General features: G+C 40.8%; 2 protein-coding genes across 2 annotated transcripts; one reads left to right on the forward strand and one right to left on the reverse strand.

Annotated features, from left to right (window-relative positions):
- The first annotated feature begins 490 nt into the window (after window positions 1-490).
- Window positions 491-4,572, forward strand: nudc (nudC nuclear distribution protein). The gene is made up of 9 exons (XM_026300216.1): window positions 491-686; window positions 1,332-1,409; window positions 1,521-1,730; window positions 1,821-1,901; window positions 1,990-2,103; window positions 2,585-2,779; window positions 2,924-3,007; window positions 3,132-3,250; window positions 4,322-4,572. The coding sequence occupies exons 1-9, from the start codon at window positions 612-614 to the stop codon at window positions 4,371-4,373; spliced, it is 1,008 nt and encodes a 335-aa protein (XP_026156001.1). The 5' UTR covers window positions 491-611; the 3' UTR covers window positions 4,374-4,572.
- A 5,538-nt stretch (window positions 4,573-10,110) lies between these two features.
- On the reverse strand, window positions 10,111-12,685 carry tbxta (T-box transcription factor Ta). The gene is made up of 8 exons (XM_026300537.1): window positions 12,501-12,685; window positions 11,897-12,161; window positions 11,401-11,535; window positions 11,251-11,312; window positions 11,108-11,169; window positions 10,781-10,954; window positions 10,507-10,630; window positions 10,111-10,369 (listed from the first exon to the last, which is right to left on the reverse strand). The coding sequence occupies exons 1-8, from the start codon at window positions 12,683-12,685 to the stop codon at window positions 10,111-10,113; spliced, it is 1,266 nt and encodes a 421-aa protein (XP_026156322.1).
- Window positions 12,686-13,625: the final 940 nt, after the last annotated feature.

Genomic DNA, 13,625 nt, shown 5'->3' on the forward strand with positions numbered 1-13,625 from the left:
TACATTACATGGTTTAAGACCCTGGTAAACTATTGTGTAGCTAACCTAAATGTAAATATTCACACCTAATCAACCCCAATCAAGACCACCATAACAGAACCATGAACAGTACCAGCTGAACATCTGGATGTACAACAGCTGGAGTGGAGAGTCAGCATTTTTTGTCATCATTTGATTCCTCTGCATTTAATGCATCTGGTATTTATGCTTTACTCTACTAGGGTACATACTAAATATGCCTTTAAATGTAATGATATGCAATCTCATTGTTGGTGATTTTACCTGTTTTAAATATTTCTGTGGTTAAGTGGAAGGTCCAGTAAACTATAAACATGCAAGTCCAGTTAAATAAATTAATAAAATAAGTGTGATTTGGACTTTCTTTTCTAGAAACTTCTCGTTGATGCCTCAGTCCCGCCCTTACCCAGTGCTATCGCTTTATTGGATGTCTCAGCTGTCATTCAGCTCCAATTGGTCAAAAACCGAGTAGGCGGGGTTTGTTTTTAGGAAGTGTGTAGCGTGACAACGGGCCTCACATTGTCGGTAACGCAACTTTTATCCTGTCATTTGCACTGCGGCCACTTTCTTAGAGCCCTTCTTCCTCCAGTACCATGGGTGATGATGAAGAGAAGTACGACGGGATGTTGCTTGTCATGGCACAGCAACACGAAGGGGGGGTACAAGAGGTAATTGACTCTGTTGCTAACGGGCTAAAGCTCCGGTGCTGGTGCTAATGCTAAGGCTAATGCAGCGTCAGTGCAGTTAGCCAGTGAGCTGGTAGGCACGGGAAGGCAAATGTTTCACTGATGTTTCACTGATGTTTCACTGATGCTGTGGCTTTATCAGAAAGCTCAGACCATAACCTTACATCTCTAGTCACCTGCGTGTCCTGGTGAACTCGGCATACACATGCTAACGAAGCAGCACGACGTTTCTATAAAATGTTAGTTCATACTCACATTAAACACGTTTCACAGGTGGTTTCTTTTCTTGGACAAACACCTTATATGTTTCTTTTGTTTACAATTGCACGATTATAACAGTGACTTATTGACGAGTAACTAGTGTTAAATTACTTCAGTTTGTGCAATACTCACCCATACCCATTTCTGTAGTAATACTGAGAGGGTGTAGTTATCAGAAGGCTGAGGCAGACAGCCAGTTAAAGAATAGACTATCATTTTCTATAGCAGACTTTATGCACAGAAAATCAAAAAATGAGAGTTTAAAATTGTATAGTTGAAATACAAAGTAATCACTTAAAGACCAACACCATGTTCTTGTAATAACGTTTTGGACTTAGTGACGGTTTGTTTTTTTTCTCTCTATAGTTGGTAAACACATTTTTCAGCTTCCTCCGCCGAAAAACTGATTTCTTCACCGGCGGTGATGCTGGTGCTGCAGAGCAGGTGAGTATTGTTGCTGCACCTGCACCTGCCGTCACATCAGAAACCTGTTATGCAATGATATAGGCACACCTTCCTCTGTCCATCACTTCTTCTCATCTTTTTTTTTCCCAGTTAGTGAAGGATGCTTTTGCTCACCATAGTAAGCTGGCACTGAAGGCCCACAAAGAGAAGCAGATGAAACAGGAGAAGGAGAAGAAAGAGAAAGCTGAAAGAGCTGCCAAGCTAGCAGAAGAAGAAAGGAAAAAGAAAAATGACGACAGTCCCAGAATTCAGGAACTGACTGATGAAGAAGCAGAGAAACTTCAGTCTGAACTTGACAAGGTGAAATATGGGTCCTCTAACAGCCTGTCACACATAACTGATTGATCTGGTTCCACCTGTATTTACATCTTTGTGTATTATGTATTTCAGAAAAAGAAAGAGGAGGAGGAAGTAGAGAATGCACCAACAAATGCAGAAAAGCCATCAGACAAAGCAGAAAAAGAGAAAGGGGTGAGTGAAATGTCTTTTAAATTACTGTTGATTAAACCAGTAAAATCTGGTTCTGCAGACTTACTGGTCGTAATTTCCATTTCCCCAGTCTGACTCAGAAGGAGAGGAGGATGAGAAAGACAAAGACAAACTGAAACCTAATGCAGGAAATGGAGCTGACCTGCCCAACTACAAGTGGACACAGACCCTATCTGAAGTTGATGTGAGTTTCTCTTCAATTTGACTTAGATCAGGTGTGTCTATGGTCCACCATGTTTGTTATCATGAGGGGCTTTAGAGGATCCTACTGGTGCTGCAAACATGTTCTGGTGAACACGATAACTCAAAAACGTGAAATACTTGAAATGTTATGCTCAGGCCGCATGTACTCTGTACTGAGTAGATAACCTGATAAAACAGTGGCCTAGTAATTTAAATTTTGAAAATCTTATGTCAAGATCTTACATATTTTTAAACTTTGAAACCCCAACAGAGCTGTGATTGAGCTTACAATTGATGTATGCAATACAAACTATGTTAAGAATTATGTATATAGCCATTACAGTAGTCTGCGTGGCTCTGTCGTCATTTAACATGTTTGTACATGAATGAACCCTCAGAAGAAGAAGCTAAAGTACTCTAGGTTTCATTGGCATGAATAAAACGGAATCTAGATGCATTACTAATTTAATGTCCTCCCACAGCTGGCAGTGCCGTTTGATGTGAAGTTCCGCATTAAGGGGAGAGATGTGGTGGTGGACATACAGCGACGCTCTATCAAGGTTGGCCTGAAGGGACACCCTCCTGTTATTGAAGGTCAACTCTACAATGAGGTGAAAGTAGAAGAAAGCTCCTGGCTCATTGACGATGGCAAGGTAGTTACAGTCCACTTGGAAAAGGTAAGAAAAGAGTTGGTATGGTTCACTGGAAACTGATTAGAACCTTTAATTTGGTTCTTTTTGCAGCAATGAGAATCTAGAGAATCTAGTCAAATGAGTGGTTGTGATTAATAATGTATATTTATATTTCTCTTTTAATTTTAGATAAATAAAATGGAGTGGTGGAGCAAGATTGTCCCCACAGATCCAGAAATCAACACCAAGAAAATCTGCCCAGAGAACTCAAAGGTGAAAGACAAAAGGCTCTTCTGCAGTAACTATGTGTTGTTAAAAGTGGCAGAACATTTACTGACAAGAATACCTTCATCTTCCTGCTCCCACCAACCCACTGTGTGTGTTTCCTGCTGAGCAGCTGTCAGACCTGGATGGAGAGACGCGTGGTATGGTAGAGAAGATGATGTATGACCAGAGGCAGAAATCAATGGGCCTGCCGACATCTGAAGAGCAGAAGAAACAAGACATTTTAAAAAAGTAAGTTACTACTGTTACATCACTGTGAAATAAACCTGTTCAGCTTAGTTCGGGTTTTGTTATCATGAACCTTCAAAGATCTTTTTATTCTCCAGGGATTATAAACTGATTTATTGCACTTTAAATATAATAACTGCTTTTTATGTTTTTAGTTCATTAACATAACAGATACATTGTGTAGTGTGTCTGAATGTCGACACCCACTTCAAACTGTTTCAGCTGTAGTTATGTTTTGGGACTGCTTTGGTGCGTCTCTAGTGTGTGCAGTCCACAGTGGAATCAGATTATCAATGTGTTCAGGAGAGAAACACAGTGCCCAGTGTGAGAGCTCTGTGTAATTGCAGTGATCATTTCAAAAGGATATGATACAAAATATTTAGAGGGTATATATTCAGATTCATCTGCATTACACAGAGCAGACACTCTGAAAAAAGAGCTGGATGTAGGAGAATGTTACAGAGATGTGAAATAGACGTGAAGGACACCGTCTTATAGCTGTTTGCAGTAAACGATCCCTCCTCCACAGTTAAGGCCAGAGGTAGCATGTCTGTCTAATGCATTGAATTCAGCTTTCTCTTTGAGCGTGTTAAGGCAGCTTGTAAATGTCTTGTATAGTTTTATAGCTGTTGTGAAGTTTATTTCCTCAAACAAAGTGTCAAATCAAATGTGCTTCTTGACGGTATCACAGGGCTCATGGTCTTTACAGTTCAAAGAATGCACTCAGTGGCCACATGGAGGCGCTGTTGGTAAAGTAGAGCCAGCAAGAGAGAAGTTTGGTCAATATTGGATCAGCGATCTGGCATATTATGTAAGAAGTAAATAAACACATGGAGATGTGGAGAATTAGATGAGAAAATGGTGCACCAACTGATATTTTGAGTTGAGTTTATTATTATTGATTTATTATATATTTATTATTATGAGTTTATTTTATTTTTAAATAAAAATGAGTTTTTTTTTTTTTTTTTTTTTTTACCCATCAAAATAGTTTTGGAAATGTGATTTCAAATAAGACTACATCTTGTTGTGACGACTACATGCCAACTTGTTTCTGACTCTTTCTTTCTGCAGGTTCATGGCTCAGCATCCAGAGATGGATTTCTCCAAAGCCAAATTCAGCTGAGATTTGCTGTTGTCAGCTTCATCTCTAATCTCCAAGTTGGACCTGGCTAACTAATGTCTTAAGTGCATAGGTTCATGATTCTTTTGTTTGTTTTGTTATGAGAACAAGTCTAAAAACTGTAAAGCCCACATTCTCTCTTGGCATGTTGTCTGAATATTTATGGGTCTGTTTTTTTAAAATAAATGAATCTAAAATTACAGTGATGTAGAAGATCCTATTTTTACTGTGCTCTCAGACAGCTCAATGGTTAACACTTCATTGAATGCTAATTTTATCAAAATCCCAGAACTATTACTCACTGAAAATAAGTAAGCAGTAAAGTTTTGATGCAAAGCTGTTTTCAGTAGAGTTCAAGGTCAAGACAACAGATTTTTAGAGTCGCTAAATGTAGACCTGTTGACTTTGGATCATTTCAAGGTCCAGTTGCCTGCAGTAAGTGTGAATATGGGCTTTTAGCAGGCAGGTTGTTACACAATACTGGAGGAGCTGATGTGCATAACAATTTCTAAGCCCTTTTAATTATATTGATATGTAAATATATAATGCCAATACTGTAAATGGCTTGTGTAGCAATTGAATGCTTTGACATCCAAGAAATGCTATAGACAGGTTGGAAAGATTTTTGTTTTTAACCACAAGGGAGCAGTGTTGTCCTTAAGCTGTAAGGAGCCTGTGCAATAGGAGCATAGTGCATGGAATACCATCACTAATCATGTAAATCTGCAGGTTTCTGGTAAAGATGATGCAGGAGGAAGAAATGATAGAACTGAGTTTAGGTCAGACAGGCCTATGAAGTTTTATTTTTTGGCTGGTATATCTCAAATTATTAATTTTCTGTGATTCACTTGTCTGTTCTCAATTTTAATCCAATTCATAAATGGTGGGTTCCAGTGGTAATAATGACAACTTCAATGTAAACATGTAATTACATGTAATAGTATCTAGTTCCCCTTTCAGTTAGTGAGTGAAAGTATAACAAAGAATTTATATAGATCATAACTTTCATTCATCAGTGACAAAAATCATGAGATTCGCCATAGGCATCATGTATCCAGTATTTTTCTCTTTTCAAAATTGGGACTTGTAATTACACAGTGAATGGCATGTCATTTGAACTGTGACCATAATCGGCGAGCTACATCCAGTGAGTGACACGGTTTCCTACTCAGACCACACTGGATATCATGATCCTGTGCTAAATGTTGCTTCAGTGAGGACCAGTTTACTTACAAGTATTTTTTGCTTGTGTGACTGTCCACAACTAACTGGACTGGCCTGTCAGGATGGTGAGAGGCTGTCACCATCACTGTCGTGACTGAAGGAAACATACATTAGCTTATGCTGGTTAGCAAGTCCTCCTAATGTGTGAAATTGCTCATGTAGTTCAAAAACACTTTGGGCATCTGTCTTATCTGGATAATAGTGTTGTTGGGACTGACGTGAAAAGTGCTGCACTGTTGAAAAATACCCTATGCAATTTGCAAATATGGCACCCAGTGCAGCAGCATGGCTCGATTCAGTGTTTTTTAAGGTTTTCAAACAACATTGGTTAATATACTTTGGTATTGTAGAACTATTGTTGAGAGCAGCTTTAAATACATTCTCTGTGCCAGGCACAGGTTTCTGTTTATTGCTCCATCTCTCTCTATTTACTTTCTAACATTTGCATGGAATATATGAAAACATTCATTCACTTTTTTAATTGTACTGTACATACACAATACCAAGTGGATATAAGAAAAGACTATGTATATAGGTGTGCTGGAAAAAGATATAAAATGCTAGAATTTGGCCATAGATTCAGCGGTGGCCCAACTTCCAGAGGTTCCTTTAACATGGAAGATGAAGCCAGAGGCCTGATGGGATTCCATGGGGTGGGGCGACTGTATGACTGTCCAGGGGTTGAGGCGGTAGAGTCTGCTCAGCTGAGAGCAATGTCTCACCAAGGTACCAGAATTTCTTCATTAACGAAGCCACACAGACATCACAGGGACGGGGTTGGGTTTTGGGGTGGATGAGGGGGCAGTCTGTAAACACACCTCCCCGCCACTGCACTGGCTCACTGTTCCAGACTTGACGACTTGTTTTTTGGCAGTGGCCCCTCGTAAATCACCTGCAAGGCCTTGCACAATATGACTCACCGTCATAAGTGTGGTGTTTGCAGAGGCTGCTTCGCCCTTCACTCATCTTCCATAAGGGTGCTCAGGGCCTTATTCCTGGAAGTGGAGGAGGGGATGCCAAGATAAAGATGAGACAAGGGTCTGGCAACTTCTTCATCTGTCAGGTTTAGATTTTCTCTGTGCATCACTGGTTGAAAACAAGTCTGAATTCAGTTTTTTTTTCTGTCAACATTTGATGTCAACATTTTTTTGATATCAACGTTTTTTCTGTAAAGTTTGTCACTAATTGATTTCTATCACTTCAGCTACAACTTAAATAACTACTGCCACAATTAAATGACACTGACCCAACATCTGCATCTGTTTAGATTCCTCCATCTTCCACACATGGGTGCTGAGCACACTCTTTAAAGCGTATTTGGAACACACACTTCCAGGGGCGGAGAGGAGGCTGGTGTGCAAAGTCAAACTCCAATTGTCAATTAGTGAAGGCCAACACAGGCTGCAGGTTGGAGTGTACAGAGCAGATCAGCCATCTTGGAGGACAAAGGTTCCAGTCAGCTCATGGTCCTCGGATCAACATGTACACACACACACACACACACACACACACACACACACAATAACTGAATGCACTGAGATGGCCCTGTGCACAGCAGGGCTGCTCTAGACTTAGCAAAGACGATCAGCAAACATCCTCCACACCAGGTCTGAACAAATGCTCATAAGCAAATTCTCACACACACTCTTTCACGCGCACACACTGAAAATGAAACACAAGCGCCTATGGCCACATCTGTAGTGTCATTTCATATTTTTACCCACATTAATAAAGCAGAAAACGGCAGAGTTTCAGGATATCACTCGAAGAATAAAATACAGTTCTTTAAAGATGTGGTTTTTACATCCGCAATGGCTCAAATGACTTTGACTCATATAGTTATGAGCACAGAGAACTATTGCAGTTATACAGCGGCTTTAAGCTGATTGTTTTGGTTTTCCCTCTCAGCTGTCCCATTCAATCGCGCTTTCAACTAAAGCAGCTGAACACTGATCAACTCACTGTACTCCCCCTGTCCAGCACCAAACAACACGCAGACAAAGTTAGCAAGTAGCTGCTGGACACCATAGAACATGTCACAGCTAAGCTAAGAGCCAGATATTTATGCATTTGTGGGATGGTCAGAAACATGACTACATAAAAACATGACATAAAACATTAACAGCGGGTATTGCCAATTCTTCAGTCAGCGCCGGTTTGGTTGCAGACAAGATGGCTGACTCTGCTTCTGGAAAAGGGTGACAACTCCCAGCTGAGATTGACAGTGCTTATAGGTCACATGTAGTTTTACGTATTTTCCATAGACCCAACTTTTCAACTTCAGCCAAGAATAAAACCATTTTCGCAGTATTTAAAGATTTTTTTCTAATTTCTGGCATTTCCACTATAGTTTTTTTTTTTTTTTTTTGATGCACAAAGACAGCTTTTAAAGCCAATGGAGATAAATTCTTAAATTTAGAAATTTTCAGTAAAGTGGAGTTTGTGGGAGGTGTCAGCATTTCATGAGAGGCCCTTTGCTCTGCTGTCATCGGTCCTGCCAGCTGCAGGTCACGTTGCTGCTTCATTACTGTTTGCCCGTGGCCCCATGACCCTCCAGACTTCATTTGCACCTTGGTGAAGACCACTCCATCACTACTGAGGGGCACGCATATCACTGACATCATGAGTGTACGGTCAAGCCACTGGCCTCATGCATGAGCTGGGGACAGAGCTGACTACATTTAGATTTCAGCCATTTGTACCTTTATTTTGCCTTTTTCAACAGAGCCTGGTAATGCAAGTGCTTTTGGATGATTTTTACTTTGCTATTGTTTTATAATAGCAAATAAATGTATGCACGATGTAGTGTCCAAAAGACTGGTGACCTGTCCAGGGTGTACCCCTGCCTTTCACCCAAAGAGAGCTGGGATAGGCTCCAGCAGATCCCTGTGAGCCTAAATAGGAATAAGTGGGTATAGATGATGGATGGATGGATGGATGGATGGATGGATACTGTTAAATATATATCTGTGTGCACATGAAAAGAAAAATGCTTTCTATTATAAACAAATATAAATTATATGACTTCTTCATTACAAGGTCCTTTCTTCAAATAACATATCCATACCATTTTGACTCCACTGATGATAATAGAGAGAGAGAGAGATATTTGTCCCATAAACATTATTATAACAGTGTTATAAAATTACAAGATTTAACAAGGTTTGATTAACAAGGAAATGAAACGCTGGTAATGTAAGTGGACTTTGGTTTGTGCCCACAATGTTTGGAGAAATATATTTTAGTTGAATTAATTCAATCCCAGGCGTTAGCATTTTTGAGCTCATATTCAGTAACTTTGACTGCCCTCACAATTAGATCTGAATGTGTTAGCTGTATGTCACACCATAATGCAGATTGTAACAAAAGGGTGCCATTGATGGAAAAGTATTTGATTCCTAAACTGGACACTTCTCCATTACCTTGTCATTTCAATTACTTGTCAAAGAAACCACATTCATTTAGCATAGCTGTGCAAACGCTGTTATTTAAAGAAATCTCACATCGCTCAGCCACAAGGTTTGATGCATGAGCGCAAAGAGATAGTTACACCTCAAGACCAACCTGTGGGTTCAATATTTCAGCTACGTGACTCTTGTTTTCTTTTTTATTCAAACCACTGTGGCCCTTGTTTGCCCTTTGACCTCTCTAGCAAGAGATGTTGTTGTGTGCATGGTGTTTTAGACTATTTTTTCTGTGTATATGAAATACTTTGATTCAAGGAAATAATAAAAAGTCAAGAAAAAGCTTTAAAATAACTAATTAAGGTACTGGAAAAAGCACAAAGATAAAAAAGAACCACAATTAGAGAAAACAAACATTTTAATTTATTATTAAATGACATAAATAAAACTCACAGTGAGTTCAAATACAAATAGATAGTTATGTACATGTGTTTGTGCAGGGAGAGGCGGGTCTTTTTGCCCAACAGAACCCTGCCAGGGTGATAAAGGCACCGGTGTCTCTCTGATCTCAGAACATCTGTATTGCAATCAGGAAAAGGCACATTTATATGAAAAACACTGTATGTTAATTTATTCTATTTACACACATATACACATTTATGTTAGCATAACCTTCACCTTAGATATTTAAGAATAAAGACAAAAATGGTTTTCAGTTGAGTTTGGTTGTGTGGAGCCATAGGAGTAAAAGTAAAATAAAATAAAGCAGTGTAACAAACATGAATTACTAAGAGCAAAGAAGTTCTGACCATGTTATTCTAACAGTATTAATGTAGTGATGTTGTGCAACATGAAAGGACATGATTGTCTCAACTAAGTCAAGTTCTGTCTTTGCACATCAGCTTTGTTCAGTATGCCTCCAGCTTAACTTGACACCTTTTATAAATTAGACACTGTGGATTAAATCAACTAAACATTATCAAAAACAGGAGGCAAAAGAGATTTTGCAGGTCTTCTCCACAGATCCTATTTATGTCTTCAGTCCTGCTCCTGAAGCTCCCAGCCTTCAGAGAAGGCAGCCAGGTAGCAGAGGTTGAAGTTTAAGCTGCTGCTCAGTAGCTCTGAGCTACAGGTGCCCAGGACGCCGTCAATCTGGCAATGGAGTTCTCAAACTGGGCTTCACCAACCCCAACCTCGCTCAGGCTGGGGTCATACATGGAGGAAGGCGAGGAGACAGGCAGCGAGGAGGTCAGGCCAGTGTAGGAGGAGCCCCTCAAGAACTGTGAGGTCAAACCTCCGGGTATGGAGCCTGAGGGCGAGCCTGATGGGGTGAGGGTGGTGCCGGCTACCGACCAGAGACTTGGGTACTGACTGTGGACGAGAAGGACAGAGAGTTAGTTGTTGTTATTATTTAATAGTATTATTAGGTCAACACAGGCCATGTTTGTGCACAGTGGTGGTACTTCTCTTGTTGTACTAGTTAAACTTGACATGGGTAAGAGGCCCACCTGGAGTTAGATGTGGAGTTGGTGGTGTGGGACAGAGTGCCCATGCCTGTGGAGTTTGGGATCTGAAGAGCAGACCAGCTGTCATGAGTGGGCAGACTTCCTGAAGTATTGTCCATGTAGTTGTCTGAAAAATGAAGTAAACTACAAATTAACACCAATTCTCCCATTTAATGTGCTGCCAGAGATATTAATATTTAATGTCAATACGATTCACCTTGCATATTTAAAGATAATTAGAATATAGAGTATATACACTGTATGAGTGCGATCATACTTGTGCCTGAGGTGCGGTGGGGATAGTGGCTGGGATACGGGGCAGCTCTGTGGCTCCGCAGGCTGGAGTAGCGCTCACAGTAGGAGCCAGAGGAGTGGCCTGCTGTGCCGCTGAACTGAGGAGGGCTGCTGCTGGGGCAGATAGGACTCTGGCCTGGTAAGAACCAACCTCCAACTGTGGAAACATTATCCACAAATAAGTCACACAGCGCAAATATTTTTAAATTATTTGTGTATTAGAAAGATCTTAGTGTTTTCAGTTCACATAACTCCAGCAGGAAACCCTCTGTTGTCATCTTTAAACCTTTTTGAAATCAAAGAAACTCACGCTGAGAGTAGCCAGACTGTTGACTTTCTGCGTTATGATCGGGGACTTCTTTATGGTCACTCCTGCAATCAAAAACAATATTAAATGCTGCACTACCACTGAGCTTAGTCATTTCAGCAGTAACTTGAGGTTTAAGCCTGTACCTTTCTTTAGCATCCAGGAAGGCTTTAGCAAAGGGATTGTGCTTTATCTTCAGAGCCGTGATCTGTGAAGAGGATGCAACAGCTGTTAGCACTTCAAACAAACTTGATACCAAGGTTAAGAGTACCAAACACGCTGCACACACAGCTGACCTCTTCGTTCTGGTAAGCAGTGACAGCGATGAACTGCGTTTCGGGGAAAGACTGGCTGCTGATCATCTTCTGGATGCCTCCAACCTTCACAATGTGTATCCTGGGTTCGTATTTGTGCAGAGAATTCAGCATGATCTGTGGATAAAAATGCAGGTGATGTTACTGTGTGTGTGGTATTTTTGTCAGATCAAGTTAAAGTGAGATGAATCCAGCAGTGGCCTGTGAAATAATTTTCATTGAATTAAGTGTCTATCTCTTGATTTAAAATGATCTAAATTATTTATGAGAAATAATTTCTACATTCAAATACTTGGCAACTAAAGAAATCCACATTGCAGTGGCACTTTAATGTGGAAAAATGTTTTAAAACAACAATTTGAGCTAGTTGTTACAAATGACTTTTGTTTTTGTTGCTGTAGGCCTAAGACAGCGTTGTATTTTATAACCATCACATGACTAAAGCTTTTCTTTGCGAATGAATTGTGCGTCCTCTCACCTGTCCGCCTCCGTTGAGTTTATTAGAGAGTTTGACTTTGCTGAAGGAAACAGGCGCTTTCATCCAGTGCGCTCCGAAGTTTGGGGAGTCCGGGTGGATGTAGACGCAGCTTGGGCTCTGAGGCTCCGGTTTCCCACCTGGGACCCACTCCCCGTTCACGTATTTCCATCGGTTGTTGTCCGCGGCCACGAAATCCAGAAGCACCGAGTACATGGCGTTCGGGTCCAGGCCGCTGACGCTGGCCCTGAGGACGGGAAACATCCTCCTGGAAACGAGAAGTTTGAAATGCATAAGAATGGCTAGACGTCTGTCAGAGCTGTACAGATAATTATAAATCAAATCATTCTCCTCAAGCTTCACTCACAAAAGGTTCCATGTCTCATGAACGTCTCAAGGCCTCTAAGGCCTCAGGACCAGCATTTTAGCAGAACACTTATGTGACGCTGTTTGAAATCTAATAAAAACATGCTTTGTACCACTGTTACAACCTAGCCTGCTGTCCTCACACTGTAAACCCCCATGCGTAAAAGTGCGCAAAACGTGCCCTGATTGTGCACAATAGACACCGCCGCGGCCTTCACACAGGCTGCCTCATTGAACCTACCTTCCAGTTTTGGTGACAATCATTTCGTTAGTCAATTCTTTGAACTTGTTCCATAAGTCTGCGTCCTCCAGTGTCAGTTTAATATCCCTTTCGGACGCGTCTCCCTTCTCGCTGCCCTTCTGGAACTCGCTCTCCACGGCGCTGAGGAGATGCTCCAGGCGCTGGTCGGGGTTGGAAGAAGTCATATTTCCAGGACGAGCAGACAAACCTAAATCCAAAACGTTTAGTTTGACTCAGTGACTGACTCAGAAACAGTTGCTGACACAGAGACCACCGAGTGATACTGGTTTGTGAACACCGAAGGCCTCATCATTTAAGGGCCCTCGGGACCTCATGGGGATGTGGGGCGTGGTTTTTGCGCAGACACCTCGCCCATCTGACCGCGTTTAACGCGTCTCTAAACACAGCCCACACACCAGACTGAACCCCCGTCCATAATAAATGTTTATGTAATAAATCTTTATAATTTTAAAATTTTTACAAAATCAAATTGTATCTTTTCATTTCAAATTTTCTTTCCCAAACAAAACATACTGAAAAATCACAATGTTTAAGGCTTGGGGAGATGTCCTTGGAAATGGTTTGCTGTTCTTCATACTGCTTGTATGAAGTTTGGAAGTTCTAGTTTAATACCTAAAAATCTGTTACATCATGTAGCATTAATGCCCTACACATTCAAAGCTGTGTGTTCAAACAAAAGAAGGGAAGTAAAAGAACAGAGTTGTGTCTTTGAACTCAGTTGTATATTTGCAAATAGTGTTAATCTTTTGTTGTCTCAAATCCACATGGGAGAGGGCTTGTGTTTACAGAGTATGGGCCATTAGGGTAGACTCTGTGTTCCTGTTGTGCCAAAGTGTGGACAGCCCACAAGTGATGCTGGGATTTGCATAATAGTCCTGCATGACTCCCTTAGAGGCTCTGATATTAAATATTTCAGCCAGTTGGAGGCTGACTGCAAGTCAGAGGCCAATTCTACTCTTTAAATAAAAACACGACTTTACCAAAACCAAATTCACTGAAAAGTCTCTCTGTATGATGTCACTTACCACAACCTGCTTCCAGTCACTGTCACATTTAAGACAGTGGAAACTTGTAGCTGTAAATCTTTTATAAAATGGAATTCAT

This window comes from Mastacembelus armatus, chromosome 11, assembly GCF_900324485.2.
Source record: "Mastacembelus armatus chromosome 11, fMasArm1.2, whole genome shotgun sequence".
NCBI classification, from domain to species: domain Eukaryota; kingdom Metazoa; phylum Chordata; class Actinopteri; order Synbranchiformes; family Mastacembelidae; genus Mastacembelus; species Mastacembelus armatus.

Excerpts from the sequence above, each read along its gene's own strand:
- tbxta (XM_026300537.1), bottom strand. The coding sequence starts at position 12,685 with ATGACTTCTTCCAACCCCGACCAGCGCCTGGAGCATCTCCTCAGCGCC. Across the intron at positions 11,313-11,400 it reads CTGCTTACCAGAACGAAGAG|ATCACGGCTCTGAAGATAAA; the intron begins GTCAGCTGTGTG and ends TCCTCTTCACAG. Across the intron at positions 10,370-10,506 it reads AACTCCACATCTAACTCCAG|TCAGTACCCAAGTCTCTGGT; the intron begins GTGGGCCTCTTA and ends TCTCGTCCACAG.
- nudc (XM_026300216.1), top strand. The coding sequence starts at position 612 with ATGGGTGATGATGAAGAGAAGTACGACGGGATGTTGCTTGTCATGGCA. Across the intron at positions 1,902-1,989 it reads AAGCAGAAAAAGAGAAAGGG|TCTGACTCAGAAGGAGAGGA; the intron begins GTGAGTGAAATG and ends CCATTTCCCCAG. Across the intron at positions 3,251-4,321 it reads AAACAAGACATTTTAAAAAA|GTTCATGGCTCAGCATCCAG; the intron begins GTAAGTTACTAC and ends TTCTTTCTGCAG.